Source organism: Thamnophis sirtalis, unplaced genomic scaffold (genome assembly GCF_051295495.1).
Source record: "Thamnophis sirtalis isolate CommonGarterSnake01/CBP01778 unplaced genomic scaffold, rThaSir2_p1.2 scaffold_14, whole genome shotgun sequence".
NCBI lineage: Eukaryota > Metazoa > Chordata > Lepidosauria > Squamata > Natricidae > Thamnophis > Thamnophis sirtalis.
This window is the reverse complement of record NW_028261394.1, coordinates 7,456,549-7,476,773: the sequence shown is the minus strand read 5'-3', so window position 1 is coordinate 7,476,773 and position 20,225 is coordinate 7,456,549. Positions and strand designations below refer to the sequence as shown.

Here is a 20,225-nt window from a genome sequence, read left to right as displayed (position 1 = left end):
ATAGATAGATAGATAGATAGATAGATGATAGATAGATAGATGATAGATAGATAGATAGATAGATAGATAGATAGATGATAGATAGATAGATGATAGATAGATAGATAGATAGATAGATAGATAGATAGATAGATAGATAGATAGATGATAGATATAGATATAGATAGATAGATATAGATATAGATAGATAGATGATAGATAGATGATAGATAGATAGATAGATAGATAGATAGATAGAGATAGAGATATAGAGATAGATAGATAGATAGATAGATAGATGATAGATAGATAGATGATAGATAGATAGATAGATAGATGATAGATAGATGATAGATAGATAGATGATAGATAGATAGATAGATGATAGATAGATAGATAGATAGATAGATAGATAGATGATAGATATAGATAGATAGATGATAGATATAGATATAGATAGATGATTGATAGATAGATAGATGATAGATATAGATAGATAGATGATAGATAGATAGATGATAGATAGATAGATAGATAGATGATAGATAGATAGATAGATAGATAGATAGATAGATAGATAGATAGATAGATAGATAGATAGATAGATAGATAGATATAGCCTGGCTTAAAAATAGGAACACAAAAAAGCCTGTTCCGATCCTTTAAATATTTACTGTATTTTTCGGACTATAAGACACACTTTTTTGTCTTTCCAAAGGGGGTGAAAATGTCTGTGCATCTTATAGACCGAATATTGCTGAAACCCCACCCACCTGCTGGCCATTTTTTGGTCTCCGTACACCTCTTTTTCAGGACTTTTTTCAGCCCATTTTTGAAGCCTTTTTTGGCCCATTTTTGAGGCTTTTTTAGCCCATTTTTCCAAAACAAATGAGCCGAAAAAAGCCTCAAAGGGTAGAAAAAAGGCTGGAAAAGGAGGGAAAAAGCCCCCCCCCAGGCCGAAAATGAAGCGTGTAAAGGTCAAAATCCTTTGTTGTTGTTTTCCTCTTCTAAATTTAGGAGCGTTTTATAGTCAGGTGCGTTTTATAATCCAAAAAATATGGTAACTTACTTCATTTTTAAGTTAGTCTCTTCGTAACACTGGGCAACTATCCCCCCCCCCCCCAAGAAAACGAAGCTTTTAAAAATGCTATTCCTCCAAACCTGAATTAAATTGTTCTTTTTTTCTTTTCTTTTTTCTTAGGGTCATCCTAACTGCAACCGGAGACACGAATCTGATGAAGACAGCTTGGGAAGTTCTGCTCGGGTAAATAAATCCGATCCCCACCCCCCCACCCCAGAAATCACTTTGGGTTTGCTTTGCGCCAGATGGCCCGATCACCAAAGTTGCTTAAAGCTAAAGGTGCCCCTTGCACATATGTGCTAGTCGTTCCCGACTCTAGAGGGCAGTGCTCATCTCCGTTTCAAAGCCAAACAGCCAGCGCTGTCCGAAGATGTCTCTGTGGTCATGTGGCCGGCATGACTCAACGCCGGAGGCGCACGCAACACTGTTACTTTCCCACCAAAGGTGGTCCCTATTTTTCTACTTGCATTTTGTAGGTGCTTTAGAAACTGCTAGGTTGACAGAAGCTGGGACAAGTCACGGGAGCTCACTCCGTTACGCGGCGCTAGGGATTCGAACCTTTCTGACCGACAAACTCAGCGTCTTAGCCACTGAGTCACCCTGTTTAATTTCCCCTGAATTGCTGAAGAATCTTTCACCCGTGGTTGACTCTTCTTTCTTCTTCCTTCCCTCTTTTAATTATTTCTCTTTCCAATTATTAGAGAAATAAACTGTCTGAGAGAGCTAAGCCGACTTTCAGGAACAAAAGGGTGATTCTGCATGGATTTTTATTCTGTCTCTGGGGTTTTCGGCTTGTTGTTCTCCTCGGCTGTTTTCGGCTCTTGGCAAACAACTCCAGAACTTGGGAGTGTGCTCCGGCATTGTGGTTTTTAAATGTTTTTAAAGTTGTAGCCCAGAGTGGCCACATAAGCTCCTTTGAGAGTCCGTACCATGTACCTGTCATGCCCCCGTCAAAGACTGAGATTGACAGAGAGTGAGAGAGTGGATCTGTTGGCTGCGGAGGAAACAGGAACGGCAAAGTCAGGCTGGGCAGAGCAAGGGAGAGATAGAACAAGGGAGAAGGGATTCAGATGAAGACAAAGGCCCACCCCCTCCTCATCCTAGGGCACTCAGGGAAGAAGGCAGAAAAGAGCAACGGGTTGTGTGGCTTACGAGGAAGGAAAGGGCCCTGATTCCATTCACAAGGCACACCTGGGGATGGAGTTTAAAGGAGAGGCAGTTGGGAGAGTTGTTTCTGGGGAACAAACACTGAATTCCTAGAGTGTTGAGAGTTGTGGCCTGCATTCGTGGCATTCCCCCGGGCCTGTTTGAATTATTTCTGTCCTTCTGTGTGCTTATCTTGTCTTGCTGGAATTATTCTTTGCTTCTGGAACTCCCTATCTTGCTCTGCTGGAGTGATTGTTTGCAGTCATTCTGCTTACAGCATTTGGACTGGAGTATCTTCAGGTTTGTGGAAGAGTTTCTCTCCATGCAGGAGAGTGAAAGGGACATTGGGAGCAAAGTTGAGTGCCAATAATGGGACTCATACCGGTTCTCTGGCTGTGTTGCCTTCGTGCCACGCCCCGGGTCATCACAGTACCTAAATGTGAGAATGTGCTTCAATGTTTAGCTGTCGAAAGCACATTTATTTCCTTCAAATACAGACTTGTTCCGGAAGGTCTGCAGGAAAGTGGAGGATAAAATATGCATTGCGTTGTCACAACACAAACGTCTCCCCCCGCCCCCCTTTGGGATGCTTGTTGTGATGTTCTTAAGGAGCAGAACTGGTATCAGGATGTGCAATGCACATTTTGTCAGTTCTGTTGAAAATTTCATGTGCTGGGAATTGTTTTTAACTCTCCTCCGTGTTTAAGTGTCTGGTGTGAAGCGTGCGTTCAATGTGTTTGTGTCTCCTTGCACTCGCTCCAGACGTGTCAGTGGGTGCATGCACACGTGTGAAAATCTCTAGGGGTACTGTCCTGTCTTCCTGCCTGGCTGGGGAATTCTGGGAGTTGACGTCCACGCTTCTTAAAAGTTGCAAAGTTGAGAAACACTCAGTTCTAGACAATCTTAGTAAATTGTAATTGTGGTCTTCCTTTGGAGCTGATTTTTATGATCTGGCCTACTTGATAAGGCTCACAAAAGCTCAATTCGTGGTGAATTCAGGCAGTCTGGCTGAACCCAACAATCTGTGGCTTACATGGTGTGTCTAGGTGGTCCATGGCTGTAAAAAAAACTCTCTTTAAGATTTCAGTGTGAGTTTTATTTTAACTTACGAAAGAAGTTTTGGAGTTCCACCATGGAGCCGTTTTTGGCCAGATAAGTCCTCTGCTGCTGGATTTCAGCGGTAGATTAAGAAGAAGCTCAGTGAGAGGAGGGTGAAGATGGGAAGTAGGATACCTCTTTCTTTCTTTTTTTTTCGCTTTCTTTCTCTAACCCGACTGAACCAAAAGTGCTTTTCCAAAAAGGCAATTGCATTTTCTTCGGTTCCCACCCCCTTCCTTGAAGACTTCTTGCTCATCTCATCCATGAAGCTTCTTCAGTTCTGAACGAGAGGCGAAACATTTTCTTTTCTTTTTTTTTGCAAGAAATTTTTATTTTTATTAAACAAACAACACACACACAAAAAAAACATCATCACATACAGCATGTCATTTGGTTACAAGTGTTTTTGCATCCATATTCTCAAATAGCATTTACAATCACAGATTTTTCTAATATAACTAAATGTCTCACTTACATTGTACAACGTATATTTAATTACAATTATTATTATTATTATTATTTTTCAATAAAGCTAATTCCCTTACATTCTTGATTGTTTATTTAATAATGGTATACCTTTATATAATCACAGATCCCAATATGAAAGAGATTTACCAACCATTTATATTTGTATACCACTGTTTTCAATTATGCATAACTCCACCAATCAACTATCGGATATGCTTAAGTTCATTATTGTCCTTGTACATCATACATTCAAACAAAGATGTTATTCCTTCATTTTTCAACAAGGTATTCTAAATAGTCACTACATATATATACCAATTTTTAATTACTTCCTTATTAAAATTATCAACAACAAGGTATCTTTGTAATATATTCTTAGGGTTATACATTATATCACCAATCCTCTATCAAGTATACATAAAATCATTGTTATCCTTATCCATTTTAAATCAAAACGTTCTAAAGTATTCAATTCATATATGTATCAGTTTTTCATTGTATCGTCGTTAATCTATTTCACAGCATAATTGTGTTATCATTTAACTCCTTCAGCTAAAACATGAGTAAAACATTTTTCATTTCCAAGTTTTTCCCCAACCACTGATAAAACAAACCCCATATCTTATAAAGGTATATAAAGTATATAAAGTTTTCAGTTTCAGTTTCAGTTTTGGTTTATTTGTATGCCGCCCTTCTCCAGGAAGGACTCAGGGCGGCGAACAACTCAAAGGGGAAAGGGAACATAAACAACAGTACACATAATTAAAATACACGAAAATCACACAGCCATACCAGTCGAGAGGGGAGGGGATAAATATAGTATAAAGTATAAATATGGAGGAAAGAAAAATGATTACAATCAATATTAATGGACTTAACTCAGCAATTAAAAGAAAGAAAACATTTTATAAATTAGAAAAGTTAGGCGAAACATTTTCAAGGGGGGGAAAAAAACCCAAGAAAATCCAGTTGCCTTTTGGAAAAACACCTTTGCGACAGTCGTAGCTTGGATGATCGAGACTCTCCCTGGACGTCGGGCTGAAGATCTGATGGACTTCCCCTCTCTTCCAGGTCAGCGTGGATAAATGGAACCTCTACAACGCAGCCCGAGTTCACATTCACAGGCCTTCTTGCGTTGCAGTGGAGGTTCAGAGACTCAACGGCCTGGAGCTGGAGAAGAAGATTGGAAAGTCCATTCTTGGAAAGGTGAGGGCTAAGCGGTCTCTTATCTAATCGTCTCCCAAGCAGCATCTCGAGCACTGCATCCAGTTTTGGTCACCACGCTATTAAAAAAAAAGATGTTGAGACTCGACAAGAGTGCAGAGAAGAGCAACCAAGATGATTTAGGGGACTATAGATTAAAACATAAGATGAACGGTTGCAGGACCTGTGGTGGCCCACCAGCAGAGCTGGCAGCAGATTCGGACAGTGTGGAGGTTGGGGAGGAACATGGACTCCTCCTGGAGTCTTGGGAAGGCTCTGAGGAGGACTCTGTGTCGGAGGCAGAGAGGGGGCCAGGGCCGTCTGACAGTTATCAGCTGCCTTCGGAGTTAGACATCAGTGAGGCAGAAGAACAGCTGGAGCCTGTTCCCAGTGTGCGCATGCACAGAGTTGCCAGACGAAGGGAACAGCTAAAGAACAGGGGTCGACTTGGGAGTAAGGCCACAGGTAGACGACGAATGGCCCCTCCCAGAGGAAATAAAAGAGGAGTGGAGCTTGCAGGAGATAATTCATTTGCTTAATTGGTTCGTGACTCTCCGAGACTCCTTGCCAAGTTCTGCAGAGATTGTCCTGGCCGCTCTCCAAGCCAGATAAGTTCTGTGACTGTAAATCCTCCCTTGAAAGACTTTCCTGGATGTGAATGAGCAGAATTCACAGTCAATTAATAAAAGGGGGGTTTGTCGGGACCAGGAGTTTGCTTCCTGCTCTTGGGAAGCTTCGGTCAAAACAGAACTGGGCATGGCTAGTCTAGTGAAGAGAAGGACCAGGGGAGACATGATGGCAGTCTTCCAATATTTGAGGGGCTGCCACAGAGAGCAGGGGGTCAAACTATTTTTCAAGGCACCCGACAAGGAATAATGGATGGAAACTGAACAAGGAGAGATTCAACCTGGAGATAAGGAGGAATTTTCGGACCACGAGAACCATCAATCCATGGAACAGAAGTTGCCTTCGGAAGTTGTGGGAGCTTCATCATTGGAGGCTTTCAAGAAGAGACTGGACCACCATCTGTCAGAAATGGTGTAGGGTCTCCTGCTAGGATGGGCGGTTGGACTAGATGACCTCCAAGGTCCCTTCCAACTCTGTTCATCTGTTATCTGTCCCTCAAGGTCTTTTCCTACGTACCATTAACAGCCTTTTTTCCCCTCCTCTCAATTAGGTCCACCTGGCCATGGTTCGGTACCACGAAGCTGGCCGGTTTTGCGAAAAGGACCGAGAGTGGGATCAGGATTCAGCTCTCTTCCATCTGGAACACGCAGCCGAGTGTGGAGAACTGGAGGCCATTGTGGGGCTGGGCCTCATGTATTCTCAGCTGCCCCATCACATACTCGCAGAGGTCACTCTACAGGTAACGGCAGGCCGTCTTTGACTTACGACCACAGTTGAGTCCAGAATTTAAGTAGGGCAGTAAGGTTGCAAAGATCCACATGTTATTTTTTCCCTTCCATCAGCCTGATGATGTTACCTAGTTTGGGTTATGAAACGTCTGCAAGGGAGCCACCAAGCTCAGAGTGCAGCAAGGACCCCACAGTTCTCCTCCTCCTCCTCCTCTCCACAAACTCCACTCTCTTCTAGCACTGATGATGTCACCTTGTTGGGTTATGAAAGGTCTGCAAGAAAGCAACCAAGCTCAGAGAACACCAAAGATTCCATAGTTCTCCTCCTCCTCCCCTCCTCCCCTTGTCCTCCTCCTCCTCCTCCTCCACTCCTCCCTCCTCCTCCTCCTCCTCTCTGCAAACTCCACTCTCTTCTAGCACTGATTATGTCACCTTGTTGGGTTATGAAAGTTCTGCAAGAAAACCACCAAGCTCAGGGAGCATCAAAGGCTCCATAGTTCTCCTCTTCTCCACTCCTCCCCTCCCCCTCCTCCTCCTCTTCCTCCTCCTCCTTCCCTTCTAGCACTGATGATGTTACCCAGTTGGGTTATGAAAGGTCTGCAAGAAAACCACCAAGCTCAGAGAGCACCAAAGACTCCATAGTTCTCCTCCTCCACCACCACCACTCCTCCTCCTCCTCCTCCTCTCTGCAAACTCCACTCCCTTCTAGCACTGATGATGTTACCTAGTTGGGTCATGAAAAGTCTCCAAGAAAGTAACCAAGCTCAGAGAGGATCAAGGACCCACAGTCCTCCTCCTCCTCTTCTTCTTCTTCCTCCCTCCTCCTCCTCCTCCTCCTCCTTTCTTCTTCTCCCACTCCCCATCCCTCCTAGCACTGATGATGTTACCTAGTTGGGTCATGAAAAGTCTCCAAGAAAGTAACCAAGCTCAGAGAGGATCAAGGACCCACAGTCCTCCTCCTCCTCCTCCTCTTCTTCCTCTCTCCTCCTCCTCCTCCTCCTGCTACTCCTGCTCCTCCTCCTCCTCCTCCTTTCTTCTTCTCCCACTCCCCATCCGTCCTAGCACTGATGATGTTACCTAGTTGGGTCATGAAAGTTCTGCAAGAAAACCACCAAACTCAGAGAGCACCAAAGACTCCATAGTTCTCCTCCTCCTCCCCTAGTCGTTGTCGTCGTCGTCGTCGTCCTCCTCCTCCTCCTCCTCCTCTCTGCAAACTCCATTCCCTCCTAGCACTGATGATGTTACCTAGTTGGGTCATAAAAGTTCTGCAAGAAAACCACCAAACTCAGCACCAAAGACTCCATAGTTCTCCTCCTCCCCTAGTCATCGTTGTCATCCTCCTCCTCCTCCTCCTCCTCCTCCTCCTCCTCCTCCTCCTCCTCCTCCTCCTCCTCCTCCTCCTCCTCTCTGCAAACTCCACTCCCTTCTAGCACTGATGATGTTACCTAGTTGGGTCATGAAAGTTCTGCAAGAAAACCGCCACGCTCAGAGAGCACCAAAGACCCCAAATTCCTGCTGCTCCTGTCTTCTCCTCTTCCTCCTCTTCCTTTCTACTTCTTTCCCTTCTCCTCTCCACAAACCCCACTCCCTTTTAGCACTGATGATGTCACCTAGTTGGGTCATGAAACGTCTGCAAGAAAACAGCCAAAGCTCCTTTTTGATCGGCCTTGCGTTTTTTCTTACGCCCATTTCCATGTCTTCCGTAGGACACCAAGCAAAACAGAACCAAGGGCTTTGAATATTTGTGCCGAGCAGCCGAAGCGGGGGACCGCCCTTCCATGATTCTTGTCGCGAGAGCTTACGACATGGGCATGAACCTGCCGCCCGACAGGTACTCTTGCATGGCTCATCCCTATACAGGTAGTTCTTGAGTTTGTTGCAGCAATCAAATCCAGAAAGCACACACAGGTAACGGATTCCGCAGGATTCATTAACTTCTCTTTATATATAATAAAACACACGAGACATATGTACAATACACAGTTCAGAGCTTGGACTAGTTCTTGGCTTTTGCACAGACTCAGAGCTACAGAGCTAAGCCACTCCCAGGCTCCAAAGTATATTCAGCTCCTTGAGTTTGTTGCAGCAATCAAATCCAGAAAGCACACACAGGTAACGGATTCCGCAGGATTCATTAACTTCTCTTTATATATAATAAAACACACGAGACATATATACAATACACAGTTCAGAGCTTGGACTAGTTCTTGGCTTTTGCACAGACTCAGAGCTACAGAGCTAAGCCACGCCCAGGCTCCAAAGTGTATTCAGCTCCTTGAGTTTGTTGCAGCAATCAAATCCAGAAAGCACTGAATCAGGTAACTGATTCAGCAGGATTCATTAACTTCTCTTTATATATAATAAAACCCACAAGACATATATACAATACCAAGAGTGGCTCTTCTAACGTGGTGGAGGGATGAGAGTGGTATTCAGTTTTCAGTTCAGAGCTTGGACTAGTTCTTGGCTTTTGCACAGACTCAGAGCTACAGAGCTAAGCCACTCCCAGGCTCTAAAGTGTATTCAGCTCCTTGAGTTGGTTGCAGCAATCAAATCCAGAAAGCACACACAGGTAACTGATTCCGCAGGATTCATTAACTTCTCTTTCTGTATAATAAAACACATGAGACATACATACAATACCAAGAGTGGCTCTTCCAACGTGGTGGAGAGATGAGAGTGGTATTCACTTTTCAGTTCAGAGCTTGGACTAGTTCTTGGCTTTTGCACAGACTCAGAGCTACAGAGCTAAGCCACGCCCCGGCTCCAAAGTGTATTCAGCTCCTTGAGTTTGTTGCATCAATCAAATCCAGAAAGCACACACAGGTAACTGATTCAGCAGGATTCATTAACTTCTATTTATATATAATAAAAACCACAAGACATATATACAAAACCAAGAGTGGCTCTTCCAACGTGGTGGAGAGATGAGAGTGGTATTCAGTTTTCAGTTCAGAGCTTGGACTAGTTCTTGGCTTTTGCACAGACTCAGAGCTACAGAGCTAAGCCACTCCCAGGCTCCAAAGTGTATTCAGCTCCTTGAGTTTGTTGCAGCAATCAAATCCAGAAAGCACACACAGGTAACTGATTCCGCAGGATTCATTAACTTCTCTTTATATGTAATAAAAACCACAAGACATATATACAAAACCAAGAGTGGCTCTTCCAACGTGGTGGAGAGATGAGAGTGGTATTCAGTTTTCAGTTCAGAGCTTGGACTAGTTCTTGGCTTTTGTACAGACTCAGAGCTACAGAGCTAAGCCACGCCCAGGCTCCAAAGTGTATTCAGCTCCTTGAGTTTGTTGCAGCAATCAAATCCAGAAAGCACACACAGGCTCCAAAGTGTATTCAGCTCCCATTGGTGGACCTTGTTGCTATGCCCTATTCTAGCTCATGAATATATCTATTCTGACAGTCCTCGACATACAACGGTTCATTTAGCGACCGTTCAAAGTTACCATGGCACCGGAAAACAAATTACTTATGGCTGTTTTTCACATTTACGACCGCTGCAGCATGGTCACCTCATCTAAATTCATATTTACAATGGTTGTGATGTCATAGGATCAACTTCTTTGACCCTCTGACAAGCAAAATCCACGAGGAATCCAGATTCACTTAACAGCCAGGCTACTCATTTAACAACCGCAATGATTCACTTAATAACTATGGCAAGAAAGGGGGTAAAATGGGACAAAGCTCACTTAACAAATAGTTCACTTAGCCACATCCATTTCGGGGTTCACTGGTGGTCCTTAAGTCAAAGACAACCTGTATAGGGCTTCCTGCCTGAGCAGGGGGTTGGACTAGAAGACCTCCACCGTCCCTTTCAACTGCGCTATTCTGTTCTGTTCTCTCTATTGGTCAAGTGTGATTGGACACACAAGGAATTTGTCTCCAGTGCATAAGATGTATGGGGCAGATGGCCTGACTTGTAACCTAAGACATTTAACTCAAGACAGGAGTGTCTTAAAAGGAGGAAGGTCTCAGGATGGTGTTTTTGGCAGGGCCTGAAAAAAGAAAGAAAGAGAGAGATAGATGATAGGTAGGTAGGTAGATGGGAGTTAATCTATATCTATCGATCTATCTCATCCCTCTCCCTCCCTCCCTCCCCCCCTCTCTATATGTATGTATCTATCTATGTATCTTTCTATCTATCTTATCCCCATCCATCCATCCATCTATAATTCTATCTATCTATCTATCTATCTATCTATCTATCTATCTATCTATCTATCTATCTATCTCTTATCCCCCTTCCTCCCCCCTCTCTCTGTGTACAATTACATGTACATACACAAACAAATATATATAATTCTTTCTATGTATGTATGTATGTATGTATGTATCTATCTATCTATCTATCTATCTATCTATCTATCTATATCTATCTATCTATCTATCTATCTATCTATCTATCTATCTATCTATCTATCTATCTCTTATCCCCCTTCCTCCCCCCTCTCTCTGTGTACAATTACATGTACATACACACACAAATATATATAATTCTTTCTATGTATGTATGTATGTATGTATGTATCTATCTATCTATCTATATGTTTTCATAGAATATACACACATTATATATATAATATCTCTCTGTATGTATCTATGTATGTATGTATATCTATCTATCTATCTATCTATCTATCTATCTATCTATCTATCTATCTATCTATCATAAGGAAAGAAGGGAGGAAGGGGTGGGGTTCCCCCCATCTACTCCAGTTTGCTAATCTTTGAAGCAGGGCTCTACAAACTTGGCAACTTTAAGACCTGTGGACTTCAACTCCCAGAATTCCCTAGCACCTGACTGAGGAATTCTGGGGTTTGAAGTCCACCAGTCTTCCAAGCTTCCCCTGCTGTACATACCCACTCGATCTCTCCGTTACGCCTCCGCAGACATCCCTGACGTTTTGCTTCTGTTGTTTTCCGACTCCGCAGAGAGCAGGATTGGAAAGAAGCGTTGCATTGGTACGACAAAGCTTTGAACATGACTGATTACGACGAAGGGGGGGAGTACGACGGCACTCAGGACGAACCTCGTTACCTCCTCCTTGCCAAAGAGGCAGAGATGCTGATGACGGGAGGATTTCACTTGGACAAGGATCTGCAGAGATCAGGTATGAAGCTGGGGTTGTTCTCGGCTTCCCCGTGGGGATTCTTGTTTTGATCTGGCCTTCGCAGAATTGACCTGGAAACAGATTTTAACATATTAAGAGGGTTGGAAGGGACCTCGTAGGTCATCTAGTCCAACCCCTAGGCCTCTGAAACAGGTTTGCATTGCAATTCCCACTCAATGTATTGAAAGGAAAAGTTCTTTCAGCGGATAAATATAGATATACGGCCTGCAAGTAGCCGGAACGACGTCTTCAAATCTTTTTATGATTGCCATTTAAAAAAAAAAGAAGAAGTTGTCAATTTTAGGAATGATGATTTAGTCCTTCAGGAAAAAATGGTCGTTTTCTAGCCAGTTTCTTTCTCTGCTTTTCTGCTGTGCAGCTGGGATCGCTTACTCGAGCTCCCTATCCAACAAGAATAGAATAGAATAGAATAGAATTTTATTATTTGTATGCCGCCCTTCTCCGGGACGACTCAGGGCGGTGAACAATTCAAGGGGGGAAAAGGGGAACATAAAAAACAAAATACAAATAATAAAAGTAAACAACAGTCGCACAACCATACATGTCAAGAGGGGAGGGAACTCATCACCCCCAGGCCTACCGGCAAAGCCAGGTTTTGACAGCTTTTCGGAAGGCCTGGAGAGAGGTGAGGGTCCGAATCCCTGCAGGGGAGTTCATTCCAGAGGGCCGGAGCTGCCACAGAGAAGGCCCTCCCCCGGGTAATATCCAGGTGGCATTGGCTGGTAGATGGCACCCGGAGGAGGCCAACCCTGTGAGATCTAATGGGTCTGTGGGAGGTAATTGGCAGCAGGCGGTCTCTCAAGTACCCAGATCCAATACCATGAAGGGCTTTATAAGTTACGACTAGCACCTTGAAGCGTATCCGGAGACCGATCGGTAACCAGTGCAGCTCGCGGAGGATAGGTGTAACGTGGGTGTATCGAGGTGCACCCACGATCGCTCGCGCGGCTGCGTTCTGGACGAGTTGAAGTCTCCGAATACTCTTCAAGGGCTGCCCCATGTAGAGCGCATTGTAGTAGTTCAGTGTGTGCGGTTAGTTATGGCTGTTGTATTCCAAGGAGCAGAATTGTGTGAATTGTGAGGTCCTTCTCAGGGCTATCAAAACAGCTGTGATGCCTTCAACCTTTGCTTATTTATTTAAAGACAGTTCGGGGATTTATTTATAGGGGGAAAATGTCCGGAACAAATGTAATTTCTAATGTTGGATTTTTCCCATTTACCGGAGAGAGGCCTGGGGGGGGGGGGGAGTTCCCATGAGACCCCCCCCTGGTCAAGGGTCTTAGCTGCATGAGCCCTGGATTGGATTGGGTCTTTACCTGTCATTTTCTCTTCCAGGGGAACTTTTCACGGAAGCCGCCGAAGCTGCCATGGAAGCTATGAAGGGTCGGCTAGCCAATCAATACTATCAGAAAGCGGAAGAGGTTTGGGCCATGATGGAAGAATGAAAAAAAAACCCACAAAATACCCCCCCTTCCCTTGTATATTTTGATACAGATACCCTTTTTTTTAATTTAAAAAAAGAAAAAAAAACGTATTTTATTCCAAAGCTTGTATGGAGAACCAAGAGAGAAAGAGACGCTTTTATATATATATATATATATGTCCTGTGAACTGATCTTCTCTTTCCTGGGTGATGATCTTTCTTTTTTTACTTCTTATTCGGGGTCTGTTTGGTAGACCCCCAATCTTCCGTATTTGTGATGGAACACAGTTCTGATTCTTCCTCTCTCGATATTCTTTTCTTTTGTGCCATTTTCCAAGTCGGAAAAATGGTTATTTTTTTAAAAAATAATATGGAAGATATCATAGATCCTCCCTGTTTTGCTAGGAGATCCGTTTGTGTAGATCTCTCGCCTGACTGCTGGCTTCATTCTCCAGAATCTTTTTCTATAAATGAGATTGACTGTATTTTTCAGAGTAATAAGACGCACTCCCCCCCCCCCTTGCAAAAAAGAGGGTGAAGATTTGGGTGCGTCTTATACACCGGTATTTTACAATATAATACAATACAATAGCAGAGTTGGAACACCTTTGTTTAAAGGTGATATCCTCAGTATATGATCAGCACAGAGAATTCTGTTGCAATATAGCAAATAGTAGGAATTAGTGGATACTCCCTGTTCATAGATCCAAGGTTTGCAAATACAATACAATACAATAGCAGAGTTGGAAGGGATCTTGGAGGTCTTCTAGTCCAACCCCCTGCCTAGGCAGGAAACCCTATACCGTTTCAGACAAATGGCTTATCCAACATCTTAAAAGATTTCCAGTGTTGGGACATTCACAACTTTTGGAGGCAAGATGTTCAATTGTTCTAACTGGTCTTTTTTTAGAAAAATATGTCTTTCTTTATGGTATTTCAATACAATCATTCCAGTTACTGGTCCTTTGTTTAAAGGTGATATCCTCAATATATGATCAGCACAGAGAATATAGAAAATAGTAGGAATTAGTGGATACTCCCTGTTCATAGATCCAAGGTTTGCAAATACAATACAATAGCAGAGTTGGAAGGGATCTTGGAGGTCTTCTAGTCCAACCCCCTACCTAGGCAGGAAACCCTATACCGTTTCAGAGAAATGGCTTATCCAACATCTTAAAGATTTCCAGTGTTGGGGCATTCACAACTTTTGGAGGCAAGTTATTCAATTGTTCTAACTGGTCTTTTCTAGAAAAATATGTCTTTCTTTATGGTATTTCAATACAATCATTCCATTTACTGGTCCTTTGTTTAAAGGTGATATCCTCAGTATATGATCAGCACAGAGAATTCTGTTGCAATATAGCAAATAGTAGGAATTAGTGGATACTCCCTGTTCATAGATGCAAGGTTTGCAAATACAATACAATACAATAGCAGAGTTGGAAGGGATCTTGGAGGTCTTCTAGTCCAACTCCCTGCCTAGGCAGGAAACCCTATACCGTTTCAGACAAATGGCTTATCCTACATCTTAAAGATTTCCAGTGTTGGGGCATTCACAACTTTTGGAGGCAAGTTGTTCAATTGTTCTAACTGTCAGGAAATTTCTCCTCAGTTCTAAGTTGCTTCTCTCCTTGATTAGTTTCCACTCATTGCTTCTTGTTCTGCCCTCAGGTGCTTTGGAGAATAGCTTGACCCCCAAAACTTCTTTGTAGCAACCCCTCAGATATTGGAAGACTGCTATCATGTCCCCCCTAGTCCTTCTTTTCATTAAACTAGACGTACCCAGTTCCTGCAACCGTTCTTCATATGTTTTAGTCTCCAGTCCCCTCATCATCTTTGTTGCTCTTCTCTGCACTCTTTCTAGAGTCTCCGCATCTTTTCTATTTTATTATGCATGTTTATTTGCTTGCATTTCAGAGTGGATTCCCCACTCCCACCCGCAGATTATTTGAAAGTTAAGATAGCCAGGGAGGACGATCTCAATATCAGAAAGATTCTTTTTTGAGACCCACTGTTCTAAAAGCAGGCAGGCAGCTCTTGAGTGATGATCTTAATGGCTTGCAGTTATGGTCATAAGTCTTAAAACGGGCATACAAGGAGTCACGATTTTAGGATTTTTTTCTGTAACCTTCGTTTGCTTGGGGCTGTGTGGTTTTGGCAAAGTAAGTGCCGGATTTCGGCAAAAACCATAGTAAAACACGGTCATGTGATGGCAGGATGCTGCAAACAGCCACAAATGCCACTGAGCAGCCAAACTGTGGATCTAGGTTGTAAGTCCTCTTTTTCAGGCTGGTTACAATTTCGAACAGTTGCTAAGTGCAGGGTCTTAAATTGAGGACGACCTGCAATATATCGCAACCTAGAAACTAAGGAGAAATTTCCAATGAATCAGTTCCACAATGAATCAGTGGAACAACTTACTTCCAGAAGTTGTGAATGCTCCAATTTTAAGAAGATGTTGGATAACCATTTGTCTGAAAATAGTATAGGGATTCCTGCCTAAGCAGGGGGTTGGACTAGAAGACCTCCAAGGTCCCTTCTAACTCTGTTATCCTATTCTATTCTATTCTAATTCTTGTTCTGTTCTAGCTTCAGAGGGTTTAGCCCTGTATATTTTTTTTTATGCTTACATCCATCCTGGGATGGGGGCTTAGCTGACTTCATCCCTGATGAGTTTGCTCTAAAATGGGGATTAAAAATTGAATTGCTTCAGAGTCCCTGATTAATGGAATTGATGGTTCGTCCTGCTAATCTGTAGCAACAGCTGCTGTTGTGTTTTTACGTTAGGGTCAGCGAGCCAACCGGCACAGCAAACGCCAGTGCAACTCGAAACGATCTCTGAAAATTAAAATAGTCAAATGAAAAATAAAATGGGTTTACATTAGGAAATTACATTAGCCTGATCCTTTATCTGGGCCACTGATTCTTCTTCTTGACCATAATCAAAGCCATTATCTGGGTTCTAACATCTTAAGCCATTGTTTCTCCACCTTGGTACGGATGGTTCCACCACAAAACCGCGTTCGACTAAACCGCGCTTGACGAAACCGCGTAGCTGATGTCATCAACAGGGCGACAACAGCGCAGAGACAGAAGCATGCTGTAAACGCTAAACCTAAAATTAACCTCTAAACCTAACCCCCCTAAACCTAATCCTAAACCTAACCCTAAACCTAACCCTTAACCTAACTCTAAACCTAACCTTAAACCTAACCCTTAACCTAACCCTAACCCTAATCCTAACCCTTAACCTAACCCTAAACCTAACCCTTGCCTTAAGTTGAATCGGCTTGCTTTCAAAGCGCTATTTAAAGCGCCCTTCTTTCTCCGCGCTCGCTGTTGTCGCCCTCTTGATGACGTCAGCGACGCGGTTTAATCGGGCGCGGCTTAGTCGAGCGTGGTTTTGTCGTGCCACGGGTACGGATTTCCAACTCCCAGAATTCCCCAGCCAGCGGAATTCTGGGAGTTTATGGCCACGCATCTAGTTGAGAAACACTGATGTAGACATTACGAAAACAGCTTTTGATGGTTTATGCATCTCATTCTAAAACGGAGCCAAACAAAAGGCAGTTTCTAAGAAAGCCTTGGCACACCCATTTTACAGATGAGGAATAGAGGAACACATCCGGCAGCCACCGATCTTGGCCAGGACAGGAAATTTTTAACAATCAATTGCAAATTTCCTAGGAATCTGCTAGCCTTTCCTGATTGACCTTTGGCTGGTCCGTGATTTAACGAAGCATAAGTCATTTTGAGCAACTCCCTAATCATTAAAGACGCTGGGAGTTTTGCAGCTGAATGTAAAACCACAGAATTATTGGCTGTCTAACGGAATTGAACCATTTTAAGGAAATTGGCTGGAAATTGCTTTATCTCCTATCATGTCTACAGATGCAGACACTTTTTTAGTGATTAAAAAATATCTTTAAAACCGATTCTTTACTCCTGACCGTTACGCAAACAGAACCAAATGCATCTCAAGACATTTTACAGTTGTTGTTTTTTTTAAGTAGTGGTAGCCTTTATTATTATTTTTTTCCTGGATGTCCCTGGCTGCAGCTTTAAGACTTATTTGCTTGAATGCCATTTTATATCGATTCTCTTGATGGTTCATTTTTTTTTTATGATCAAGCTGGAATCCTGATAAGTTAGAAGTTTGTATTTCCAAATAATAATTTAGATACAATCTTGGAATTTTGGAGGTGACCGGAACTTGTAATAAATAAGAATGCTTCTGCAGAGAAAATTTGGTAGGAATGAAAAATGGATATGGTATCCTGTTCCCCTGAAAATAAGACCTCCCAGGATAATAAGCCCAATCGGGTTTTTGCACGCATGCACTGAAATAAGCCCTCCCTGAAAATATTGCAACATGGCAGCAGCCATGAGGTAACCATGCTCACCGCCTCCTGCACCTCAAAAATAATAAGACCTCCCCAAAAATAAGCCCAAGTGCTTATTTCGGGGGTCAAAAGAAAATAAGACCCTGTCTTATTTGTGAGGAAACACGGTATATCCAGAGAGGAGAGATGGAAAAAGGCATGTTGCACATTGTGTTTTCATTTTCTTGAGGGTCAAACGTTTTTGCAATTTTCAATTTTTTGCTCAGAAGTATTGCCAACTGAAGAAGAATTTGGCTGCTGCTTTAATGGCAGGTGGGAGGTGTATGGTTAATTAAAGTTTTCCTTTTATTTTATGTGCATGCCTACTCTGCAGTACTGTAACAGCAATATTTAAATCTGTAATTTTTGCTGTCCCGCAGAGAGAAACACGGCTCGATAAAAGTCATTATGCCCTCAACTGCAACAGAAGTGGTTTGGCCATAACTTTTAACCGGTCATTTTAACCAGTGCATTCATTTTTTTAACAAATAAAAAATAAAGTAAAGCCGATTAAAAAAAATATTCAACTGATGATGTCATTGCACTTATGTATAAACTCGTCACCTCTTCCAAGAACAAGGAATAAAGCGGGCAGTTTTAGAGAGAGAAAAATGTTTATTTTGGAAATGTCAAGATTAGAGTTTCGTTTCTCTTTTACTTGAAAAATATGTTGTGCTGAAGCTTGCAGAGTTCAGGAATGCTTAAGAGTAGAGAGTTTGAAATCTTTACATTGCATTCTGCAAGATTGTAGGACTTCTTCCTCTGGTTTGTCTAGGCAATTAATTGTTAACATGTGCTTCTCAAATCCGGATCATTGAATCCGCTTGTGGGAATGGTTACTAGAGAATGAAAAGCAGATGATAAGGTGTTCAGTTTACATCTGAATTACCCATGGTAGCTCAAAAGGACCCATTTCTACCAATACAGAATCCCTGCAGATAGATAAAAATCGTTATCTGCCAGAATTCAAGAACTTCAAACTTTCTCTGTAGTGTCTTGATTTCTACTTTAAAAAAACAACAACACATTTCTGATTTGGCCTTGGGGTTCTATATGGGATCCTTATTCTGGATCCTTATTCTGGATCCAAGACCGGTAGAGATTACATTTCTTTGCTAAATGGAAAAAGTTTTCTGCTTTCGCATCTCTTAAAAAGACAGGGATCTGGAATCGAATCTACCCTGTTGCTAACGGATCCAAATTCCCAGTGGCAGACGGACTAGGGTTGAAGGATGGAGTTGGGGTTTTTCCTGCTAAACCCCATGGTTCCCTGCCTGGGGTTGTATTTTGCTTTTCAATCCAATTGTCAATGAATTCCAATTTCCTTCTGCACCCTGCCTTAGATGTATGCTTCTACTACTACCTCTGTCCAGCAAAGACAAGACCATCAGATTGTCCTGGATTTGACTGACAAGGGTCTGCTAATTTCTATTTTGCTCGACAGATTGACGAATCTTGTAAAACAGCGATGAATGTAGTATTTTGAACAGCTTTACCCGCTGGGTCTCCGGCTGTAAGTAAGCAATAGTAACAAGCGTTAGATGTTGGCAGATGGGTTCGAGCTGGTGGCATAGAGAGTTTTAAAAGAGCTCAAGTCTTGTGAATTACCTTTACGTTGTGCCCTGCAAAAATTAAAAAAAAAGGCAGAAAATTGCTGTGATACGTTTTCAATAAACTTTCTCAAGGACGGATTTTTGTCTGCATCTTTATTTGGGGGACCTTCGCCCGTTACGGATTTTCCGTATTTTAGTTTCTTGAAATTACATGCAGTGGTAGTTTGGAGAAAGATTATATTTCATGGCAGATGTTCTCAAACTTGACAATCTCATAACCAGGGGTGGGTTGCATGCGCAGTCCCTAGAAAACAAAACTTACTGAACAATTTACAGTGAACTGCGCATGCACCATCCCTAGAAAACAAAACTTACAGAACAATTCACAGTGACCTGTGAATACGTGGTCCCGAGAAAACAAAATTTACAGAACAATTTACAGTGAACTGCGCATGCGCAGTCCCTAGAAAACAAAACTTACAGAACAATTCACGGTGAACTGTGCATGCGCAGTCCCTAGAAAACAAAATTTACTGAACAATTTACAGTGAACGCATGCGCCATCCCTAGAAAACAAAACTTACAGAACAATTCACAGTGAACTGTGCATGCGCCTTCCCTAGAAAACAAAACTTACAGAACACAGTGAACTGCGCATGCGCCATCCCTAGAAAACAAAACTTACAGAACAATTCACAGTGAACTGCACATGTGCAGTCTCTAGAAAACAAAACTTACAAAACAATTCACAGTGAACTGCGTATGCGCAGTCCCTAGAAAACAAAATTTACAGAACAATTCACGGTGAACTGTGCATGCGCAGTCCCTAGAAAACAAAATTTACTGAACAATTTACAGTGAACGCATGCGCCATCCCTAGAAAACAAAACTTACAGAACAATTCACAGTGAACTGTGCATGCGCCGTCCCTAGAAAACAAAACTTACAAAACAATTCACAGTGAACTGCGCATGCGCCGTCCCTAGAAAACAAAACTTACAGAACAATTCACAGTGAACTGTGCATGCGCCGTCCCTAGAAAACAAAACTTACAGAACAATTCACAGTGAACTGCGCATGCGCCATCCCTAGAAAACAAAACTTACAGAACAATTCACAGTGAACTGTGCATGCGCCGTCCCTAGAAAACAAAATTTACAGAACAATTTACAGTGAACTGTGCATGCGCAGTCCCTAGAAAACAAAATTTACAGAACAATTCACAGTGAACTGCGCATGTGCAGTCCCTAGAAAACAACATTTACAAAACAATTCATAGTGAACTGTGCATGCGCCGTCCCTAGAAAACATTTTGGCGGCCCAGCAGTGGCGAGGGAACTAGTTCGGGGGCGTGGTAGGCCTAGGTCGCAGAACTGAACTATTCTACCGG

The 20,225-nt window shown here is 42.6% G+C and overlaps 1 protein-coding gene across 4 annotated transcripts in view; it reads left to right on the top strand.

The window, feature by feature from the left end:
- The window catches only part of EEF2K (eukaryotic elongation factor 2 kinase), a 52,658-nt gene extending 33,687 nt beyond the window's left edge, over positions 1–18,971 (top strand). For 3 of the 4 annotated variants that reach the window (XM_087729487.1, XM_087729489.1, XM_087729488.1), the window contains exons 13-18: positions 1,181–1,243; positions 4,844–4,978; positions 6,153–6,341; positions 8,037–8,161; positions 11,278–11,456; positions 12,813–18,971. In XM_087729487.1, coding sequence (XP_087585613.1) covers positions 1,181–1,243; positions 4,844–4,978; positions 6,153–6,341; positions 8,037–8,161; positions 11,278–11,456; positions 12,813–12,922 — 801 coding nt within the window. In that variant the 3' untranslated portion in view covers positions 12,923–18,971. The remainder of the gene's footprint in view (positions 1–1,180; positions 1,244–4,843; positions 4,979–6,152; positions 6,342–8,036; positions 8,162–11,277; positions 11,457–12,812) is intronic. The other variant, XR_015698489.1, reaches the window with a different exon arrangement.
- The last annotated feature ends 1,254 nt before the right edge of the window (positions 18,972–20,225 follow it).